The 9,333-nt window shown below is 41.5% G+C and overlaps 1 protein-coding gene across 1 annotated transcript; it reads right to left on the reverse strand.

Moving 5' to 3' along the window:
- Nucleotides 1–3: 3 nt before the first annotated feature.
- Nucleotides 4–9,315, reverse strand: LOC311137137 (ras and EF-hand domain-containing protein-like). The gene is made up of 17 exons (XM_084171481.1): nt 8,835–9,315; nt 8,510–8,662; nt 7,434–7,524; nt 6,843–6,938; nt 6,539–6,616; nt 4,751–4,866; nt 4,583–4,651; nt 4,284–4,365; nt 4,089–4,153; nt 3,787–3,982; nt 3,589–3,699; nt 3,294–3,447; nt 3,126–3,207; nt 2,860–2,974; nt 2,517–2,630; nt 2,353–2,429; nt 4–2,257 (listed from the first exon to the last, which is right to left on the reverse strand). The coding sequence occupies exons 1-17, from the start codon at nt 9,143–9,145 to the stop codon at nt 2,155–2,157; spliced, it is 2,013 nt and encodes a 670-aa protein (XP_084027607.1). The 5' UTR covers nt 9,146–9,315; the 3' UTR covers nt 4–2,154.
- Nucleotides 9,316–9,333: the final 18 nt, after the last annotated feature.

Raw genomic sequence — 9,333 nt, forward strand, 5'->3', positions numbered from 1 at the left:
CACCTCTGTACAGAAAGTTTATTCAATTAAAACATTAGCTGATAAATACTGTAAGCACCTCATTGTAAAATGTGATAATTTCTGCATGTTTCTAACCACAGCATTAGCAATGTAGTTTCGACTGAGCTAGCACAACTTCAACTGTGCCTTTCTGAATACAGTAAATTCCTGATGTGTACAACAGGTAAGTGCTGACTATTTAGGTGCAGTACACAAATCCCATTCATTAAACATCTCTGGAGATCTACAGTGGGGAGAACAAGTATTTGATACACTGCCGATGTTGCAGGTTTTCCTACTTACAAAGCATGTAGAAGTCTGTCATTTTTATCATAGGTACACTTCAACTGTGAGAGACGGAATCTAAAACAAAAATCCAGAAAGTCACGTATGATTTTTAAGTAATTCATTTGCATTTTATTGCATGACATGTATTTGATACATCAGCAAAGCAGATCTTAATATTTGGTACAGAAACCTTGGTTTGCAATTACAGAGATCATACGTTTCCTATAGGTCTTGACCAGGTTTGCACACACTGCAGCAGGGATATTGGCCCACTCCTCCATACAGACCTTCTCCAGATCCTTCAGGTTTCGGGGATGTCGCTGGGCAATACGGACTTTCAGCTCCCTCCAAAGATTTTCTATTGGGTTCAGGTCTGGAGACTGGCTAGGCCACTCCAGGACCTTGAGATGCTTCTTACGGAGCCACTCCTTAGTTGCCCTGGCTGTGTGTTTCGGGTCGTTGTCATTCTGGAAGAACCAGCCATGACCCATCTTCAATGCTCTTACTGAGGGAAGGTTGTTGTTGGCCAAGATCTCGCAATACATGGCCCCATCCATCCTCCCCTCAATACAGTGCAGTCATCCTGTCCCCTTTGCAGAAAAGCATCCCCAAAGAATGATGTTTCCACCTCCATGCTTCACAGTTGGGATGGTGTTCTTGAGGTTGTACTCATCCTTCTTCTTCCTCCAAACACCGCGAGTGGAGTTTAGACCAAAAAGCTATATTTTTGTCTCATCAGACCACATGACCTTCTCCCATTCCTCCTCTGGATCATCCAGATGGTCATTGGCAAACTTCAGATGGGCCTGGACATGCGCTGGCTTGAGCAGGGGGACCTTGCGTGCGCTGCAGGATTTTAATCCATGACGGCGTAGTGTGTTACTAATGGTTTTCTTTGAGACTGTGGTCCCAGCTCTCTTCAGGTCATTGACCAGGTCCTGCCGTGTAGTTCTGGGCTGATCCCTCACCTTCCTCATGATCATTGATGCCCCACAAGGTGAGATCTTGCATGGAGCCCCAGACAGAGGGTGATTGACCGTCATCTTGAACTTCTTCCATTTTCTAATAATTGCGCCAACAGTTGTTGCCTTCTCACCAAGCTGCTTGCCTATTGTCCTGTAGCCCATCCCAGCCTTGTGCAGGTCTACAATTTTATCCCTGATGTCCTTACACAGCTCTCTGGTCTTGGCCATTGTGGAGAGGTTGGAGTCTGTTTGATTGAGTGTGTGGACAGGTGTCTTTTATACAGGTAACGAGTTCAAACAGGTGCAGTTAATACAGGTAATGAGTGGAGAACAGGAGGGCTTCTTAAAGAAAAACTAACAGGTCTGTGAGAGCTGGAATTCTTACTGGTTGGTAGGCGATCAAATACTTATGTCATGCAATAAAATGCAAATTAATTACTTAAAAATCATACAATGTGATTTTCAGGATTTTTGTTTTAGAAGTGTACCTATGATAAAAATTACAGACCTCTACATGCTTTGTAAGTAGGAAAACCTGCAAAAATCAGCAGTGAATCAAATACTTGTTCTCCCCACTGTACATGCTCCAGATCAGTTTTGTGCCACCTGTTCAGGACCATTGCATTTCAGGAGTTGACTATTGCTAAAGATTGGTCAATTACTTAGATTAAACTTAAAAAATATGAATTAGATATCTACAGTTTTGCTAACTTTACAGTAATCTCAGATTTCTTATACGTATTTAGCTACTTTTTACAGAGAGCAGAAATACTACACAAAACAGCTCTGCATCACAAAATAAGTTCTCAATCACAAAAGCTGTGGTGCTAAAATAGAGCCCCCATCCTCCCTAGTCTCCAGTCAGATGCATTCCATTGTGTGAAGTGATGGGCCTCCATGGTTATACTCTGCAGCAGTTGGTCAGAGCTTTCTTTGAACTGCTTAAACTCAACTTCACCTGTGACTCTGATTGCCGTCTCAGTTTCACACTTTTCTTAACTCCTCTGTTAGGAAAAAATGGTAAGAGCTCAGTTATAGTTTAGGTATTCGTGGTAGGGAAGTGTAGGGGTTGGATGGGAAGGGGCTTTAAGATTCTTACCTTGCCAGGTGAAGTACTGCCTCCACTACATTAGTTCCCTCTTTGGCACTAGTTTCACAGAACAGGGCATTGTATGTCTGAAACACATGGTAATATTGTGATTCATATTTATTTTATGGACCCATGAACATCTTGTTATTTTGACTGCTAAAAAGAGGTTGTACCCTAGCCAGCCTTTCCCCATCAACAGTGCTGACACAGCTTCCTTCTGGTCGGTCTTCCCGCAGGTCCACTTTATTCCCAATTACACACATTGGGAGGTGCTCATCCGTGGATTCCTGGGATAACAAGGGCAGTTTGTTCTTCAGTAAGTTCCTGATTTATGCGTAATCATAATTGTTCCTTTATATTGTATATAACTGAAAATACCATTATGGCCTCAAACTGAAATATAGTAACACATTTAAAAATCTGCCTGTAATAAAAGACACCTGTTATTTTGGCATCCCATTCCAAGTTGTTTTTTTAATCACGAGGACCATAAAACCCCTCCACTGGGACTGCTACCTGAATCTGGTCCATCCACTCTCTGACATTAAGGAAGCTGCTCTCAGAAGTGACATCATACAGCAGTAAGACTCCATGAGCTTTACGGAAGTAAGACCTGGCAATACTGCGGAACCTACAGTAACAGGGAAATCCCATTTATCTTTTGATATTACATGATCATTTGGAATCTGTAACAGCCACATCACCAAAGACACATTATGGGACAACTATTTATTTTTATTTATTTGTATTTGCTTTTACTATGTCAATGTACAGAAACATACCTCTCTTGTCCAGCAGTATCCCATATCTGGAGGTTCGTTTTTTCTCCGTCCACCAACATCTTCTTGATTTGGAAATCAACTCCTACGAACAACATGTAATGGAAATAGCAATGCACTTTCTGCATTTATTCTACCACTATCAAAAACTGTTACTGTACATGTACTTACCCAACGTTGTCTGAATATCTCCCCTGAACTCATTGAGACTCAACCTCAACAGAAAGCTGGACTTCCCTGATCCTGCATCTCCTGCCAAAACTAACCGGTACATGGGACCAGGGCACTCAGGGCCACCAGTGTCAACAAGGTCTGCTTCTGTTTGCTGAGGACCAAGTAGCATTAGTTAGTTATGGAAAATAATACAGATACCATATGTCAGCAGCATATACCAATTCCACATAAGCCTCCATACACAAATGTCTTACTGTGCTTCAAAACTGAGCATCTCAGCTCATAGCCTTACCTTTATTGGGAAAGCAGACAAGCGTCTCCGGATGGACGAAGCAATGGAGCTAGCTTTGCTGGGAGCTACAGACAGTGTTGCCTGACTTGCTTCCAATTTCACATCTGATATCTGGTGCAGAAATAGGTACATTCATGTATTAGAATGTGAAACATACTAATAAAATAGTAGTTGGTCAAACCTTGCAGTTACCCTTACCTCGATGTCTGAGGGCTCATATGAATAACTATGGTGTACTGTTTCTGCAGAGTCATCACTGTCAGACTCGCTGCCTGAGCTTTCAGTAGTGTCCATAGGCAAGGACACACCGCTGTCCAGGTATGCATCAGCCCAGCTGGCTACATGGGAGTTGGTCGTTTTACTGGAGCCTACAGTTGTGTGCTCTCCCTCTGAACTGGACTCAACATAGGGATGAAAAAATTAAAACATTAGTTAAGTGGTCAATTAATATTATTAATCAATAGGTCCAGATTTCTAGGATTAAAATATAGTATGTGTACTTTATAAGCGTGCTCTGTCGAACTGGCTTCATTCTTCGAGCTGGAATTTCATTGTTGGGGGATAGCTGTGGGGAGGAAGATTTGTTACACTTTGTAAACAAATAAACTAAAGCATTGTAGAGATGCCTTATAAATGTAAATATAAAGGGGTAATGTGAGTCTTCTTTATCTTGAGTGAAAACAACCAAGACTTACCCTCCTTTTACTTGATGCCACATCGTTGACTAAGGCAGAGCGCAAGCCATCATTGCTGTCATACAGCTTTTTGTTCATGGCCCTATAAGGAAGGAGTCAATGTAGAGACATATCAGATACTTTACTAATCTTTTAGCCTGCCACCATTAGAGTAGAGTCAGCATTCATGATAATGAGCATAAGGTGTGCATGCATGACTCAAAGCTATGCTTGACACATGCTTGACTACGATGCAACAAAAACAATCATCATGAAAGGCCATACTGTACTAACGAACAAATTGGGTCAGACAGACTTACTGGAGAATTTCAATGTGACTGGAGTAAGACTGGTATTCAATAACCATCTTTTTCAGTTCATCACTTTCTCTGTGAAAATAGACAAATACAACATTTGTTATCAACTAGTCTGTATTTACTGAGTTGGACTTGATCCATTGGACCTGAGCATGAAGTCGGTGATCTCACCTCTCATGCTGAAGTTTCTGGTCTGCATACATGTTCTTCAGCTTGTCCATCTCTACCTGCAGAATGGAGACGTTTGTCTGAGCTTTGAAGAGAGAAGTCCGTAACTGCTCATTTTCCTGAGGAGAGATCATGTAATATGTAGAACATTACTGGAAAGTGTACAGGAAATAATGTACAGTGCATTCGGAAAGTATTCAGACCCCTTTTTCCACATTTTGTTACGTTACAGCCTTATTTTAAAATTGATTAAATAAATACAAATCATCAATCTACACACAATACCCCATAATGACAAAGCGAAAAAATAGGTTTGTAGAAATGTTTGCTAATTTATTACAAATAAAAAAATGAATACCTTATTTACATAAGTATTCAGACTCTTTGCTATGAGACTCAAAATTGAGCTCAGGTGCTGTTTCCATTTATCATCCTTGAGATGTTACTATAACTTGATTGGAGTCCACCTGTGGTAAACTCAATTGATTGGACATGATTTGGAAAGGCACACACCTGTCTATATAAAAGGTCCCACAGTTGACAGTGCATGTCAGAGTAAAAACCAAGCCATGAGGTCGAAGGAATTGTCCATAGAGCTCCGAGACAGGATTGTGTCGAGGCACAGATCTGGGGAAGGGTACCAAAAATGTTCTGCAACATTGAAGGTCCCCAAGAACACAGTGGCCTCCATCATTCTTAAATGGAAAGAGTTTGGAACAACCAAGATTCTTCCTAGAGCTGGACACCCGGCCAAACTGAGCAATCGGGGGAGAAGGGCCTTGGTCAGGGAGGTGATCAAGAACCAGATGGTCACTCTGACAGAGCTCCAGAGTTCCTCTGTGGAGATGGGAGAACGTTCCAGAAGGACAACCATCTCTGCAGCACTCAACCAATCAGGCCTTTATGGTAGAGTGGCCAGACGGAAGCCACTCCTCAGTAAAAGGCACATGACAGCCCGCTTGGTGTTTGCCAAAAGGCACCTAAAGGACTCTCAGACCATGAGAAACAAGATTCTCTGGTCTGATGAAACCAAGATTGAACTCTTTGGCCTGAATGCCAAGAGTCACCTCTGGAGAAAACCTGGCACCAACCCCAGGTTGAAGCTTCGTGGTGGCAGCATCATGCTCTGGGGATGTTTTTCAGTGGCAGGGACTGGGAGACTAGTCAGGATCGAGGGAAAGATGAACGGATATCCTTGATGAAAACCTGCTCCAGAGCATTTAGGACCTCAGACTGGGGCGAAGGTTCACGTTCCAACAGGACAATGACCCTAAGCACACAGCCAAGACAATGCAGGAGTGGCTTCAGGACAAGTCACTGAATGTCCTTGACTGGCCCTGCCAGAGCCTGGACTTGAACCCGATCGAACATCTCTGGAGAGACCTGAAAATACCGGACAGAGCTTGAGAGGATCTGCAGAGAAGAATGGGAGAAACTCCCCAAATACAGGTGTGCCAAGCTTGTAGTGTCATACCCAAGAAGACTTGAGGCTATAATCGCTGTCAAAGGTGCTTCAACAAAGTACTGAGTAAGGGGTCTGAATACTTATGTAAATATTATATTTCAGTCTTATTTTTAATACATTTGCAAACATTTCTAAAAACCTGTTTTTGCTTTGTCATTATGGGATACTGTGTGTAGATTGAGGGAAAAAACAAAACAATTTAATCAATTTTAGAATAAGGCTGTAACATAACAAAATGTGGAAAAAGTCAAGGGGTCTGAATACTTTCCGAATGCACTGTAAATGGGACTTAAGATACAGTTATGTGTCTAACTGATCCAACGTACCTGAATCAGTTCACTTATTTGGTTATGTAGTTTGTCAACATCCTGCCTGGAACTGTTGAGTTCAGATTCCCCTTGGGACTACAATGAAAACATTTCAATTTATTTCAAATTAATCATAGATATGATTAAGCATCAACTGAAATCATATTCACATCCAAGACTGCCTGAATCTAGGTAAATAAAGTAGTGTTAACGGATAAGAGTGGCAATCCTTGGGAAACATTAAATAACCTTTCAACACCAACAATAATAGGTCAATAGGTGAAATAGGTCACAAAACCTGTTTCAAACGGATGACACCTACCTTTAACAACCTGTCCATAACAGTATGCAGGTCTGCCACCTCATTCTCATGCCTTCTCTGGAGTGCAGCCATGACTCCCTCCATTCTCTTTCGCTCCTACAGACAAGAAACCCAATGAGAGACAACTTTGCTCATTTGCACTGGACTAAAAGAGGGGCTTTCACAAAACTTTATAAAGGGGCCTTTGTGAGAGTTTGAGCTAGCTGCTCTCCCTTCTCTAAAAGTGAATTCCTCTACCACAAATATGCGGATAAACACCTGTGCCGAGGCAAGGAGGAATGCTGCAGGGAGGAGTGTCCCTGGCCTAGCCCCTCTTGAAATAAAAACAGTTTAATCTTCATTTCCAACAAACTATTTGCCCCAGTATAAGTCTATATTACTCAACTTTTTCTCATTCATTAAAAAAAAAACATTTCTAAGGTACGTTTTCAATGACACCAATGCCTTTTTAATGACTTAGCTTGCTTGTTATTTGCTTGTTTTGTTTATTTTTAGTTCTTAAATACTTGATGTTAGAATGATATATTTTTTTTTCTAGCACAATGTGTAGAATATACTGTAGTAAATAAGTCCTCATAATATGTCACTTACCTCTTCTCTCACCCTGTCCTCTACACAGGCAAGCTGCTGCTGCATGTCCTCCTCCAGCTCTGTCAACTGACTGGTGTTCAGCTCCTCTGTTCTGTCGGCACACAGAGGTACATACCATTTACACGTCGGCCCTGGATGTCCATCAAATGCAAAACAAATTCCCCAACACTAGTCCAGCAAAAGTGATGAGTCAGAATATAAGGTGAACAAATCAAAAATATGGTTTGCAAGCGATAACATCTTCAAACACAGCAGCAACACAGCACATATAACTACACCTTTTGGTTCCAATCATATCTGTTCCATATGTATCCATTGCCCATGTGTTTTCATCTAGGGGTGTACTTTGAGCGGGCGGGGCACTATTCAGTTAAATGTGTTTTCTCATAATCAAGTGACAACACTTGGTCCAGCTAGTCAAGAGACATGGGAGGGCCCCTAGGAGGCAAATACCACAGGTTCACAAGACTGAGATTTGCAGTGTGAGATTGAACAAATCAAAATACAGCACGTCTTGCCACTGATTAGCAAATATTCTATATTCGTGTCAGAATTTTGGGTTTTACAGGCACATTAATTTGCGTTAGGATTAGGCCTAAATGGAAATCTAAAAAGGGACAAGAATAGCAACTCATTTAAAACTACTTCATTGGGTGAGAAATGTCATCCCTATCATGTAATGCAGCCTCTGAACCATGAAAGCAACTCCACCCCATCTAGGGTTACAATTCAGTAGCTGGAAACATGCAATTCTGTCTGATGATAATCACCTTACTGTGGGAAGCATACTGGCACAATCAATACTCACATTTGTAAATGTTAACTGATTAACAGCTCAGGCCTGATCTTGATTGAAACACTGTTACATGGATATCCCACAACATAAACACTACATATGTGTTTTTAGTAACACAAACAGGCAAATGTCAAAGTTAACTGATATGTAAATATGTTCCATTCGTGAAGATAACATAATTCAGACAATATACATTTGGTAGATTGTTTCTCAATATATTGTTTTCCTCCTCTTATTGTGGAATCTGAGCCAAGAGATGCTTCTATGACAGAATCCCTACCTTCTCAAACTGGTTTCCAGCTGCTCACTCTCAAGCCTGTGGTCCTTGCTCTCACTGACAAGAGCATCAACAAGTCCCTCATATTGTTGCAACAACAAAGGTTCTGAGGTGGAATACATGGCTTGGTACAGTTCAGCCAATTGATCCCGCAGTCTGAAAGAATATAGAGATTATGGACAAGCATCATTTCTCAATTTTACATATTTATAAAATCAGAGGGATGAACGCATAACGAATATCTACATATTACACCCACAGTCTGTTGTAACAGCTGTAATAGCAGGTGCAACTTTGTCAAACAATTCACACCAACCACCAGATTTACCTTCCTGAGAGGAGACCGGTTGCATCGTCCATCATGCTCTGGAACTCGTCCCAGGGTTTCCCTTGACTTTGAGGAGACGATCCAAAAGAGGCTAAATCCAATGTTTCAGAAACCTCTTGAAACCGTGACGAGAAATTGCTGTAATTGATACATCCATCTTCACTAGCGCCGAATTTGTTGAATAAAGTTTTGATTTCGTCTTCAGGCACATTCAGCTCTCGACAAACAACTGTAAAGTCTTCGTATTCAATCACACCAGATTTATTAATGTCACACGCTGAAAACAGTCTCTGGAGGCTGGGTTTGTCCATGACTTCGTAGTTACATGAAGTCCGCCTTGGGAAATAACCCCTTCTGTAAAATAAAATCGATAGGCTAGGTGCAATACGTGACCATTTGATCCCCACCTTTATTTGTGCAACCTTATCCCGCACCAGTGATCAGAATTTTTGCTCGTCACTCGAGTGGCCAGAAGTGTGAAGTAATGGAGGCGGTAATA

The sequence above is a fragment of the Coregonus lavaretus genome, assembly GCF_964263955.1.
Source record: "Coregonus lavaretus genome assembly, chromosome: 11".
NCBI classification, from domain to species: Eukaryota; Metazoa; Chordata; class Actinopteri; order Salmoniformes; family Salmonidae; genus Coregonus; species Coregonus lavaretus.

Bases quoted from the DNA above. Each gene is read 5' to 3' on its own strand.
- LOC311137137 (XM_084171481.1), bottom strand. From the start codon at position 9,145: ATGGACAAACCCAGCCTCCAGAGACTGTTTTCAGCGTGTGACATTAAT. The intron at 8,663-8,834 runs GTAAATCTGGTG...ATATTCTTTCAG, and splicing joins ACCGGTCTCCTCTCAGGAAG to ACTGCGGGATCAATTGGCTG. The intron at 3,208-3,293 runs GTAAGTACATGT...TGTTGTTCGTAG, and splicing joins AGATATTCAGACAACGTTGG to GAGTTGATTTCCAAATCAAG.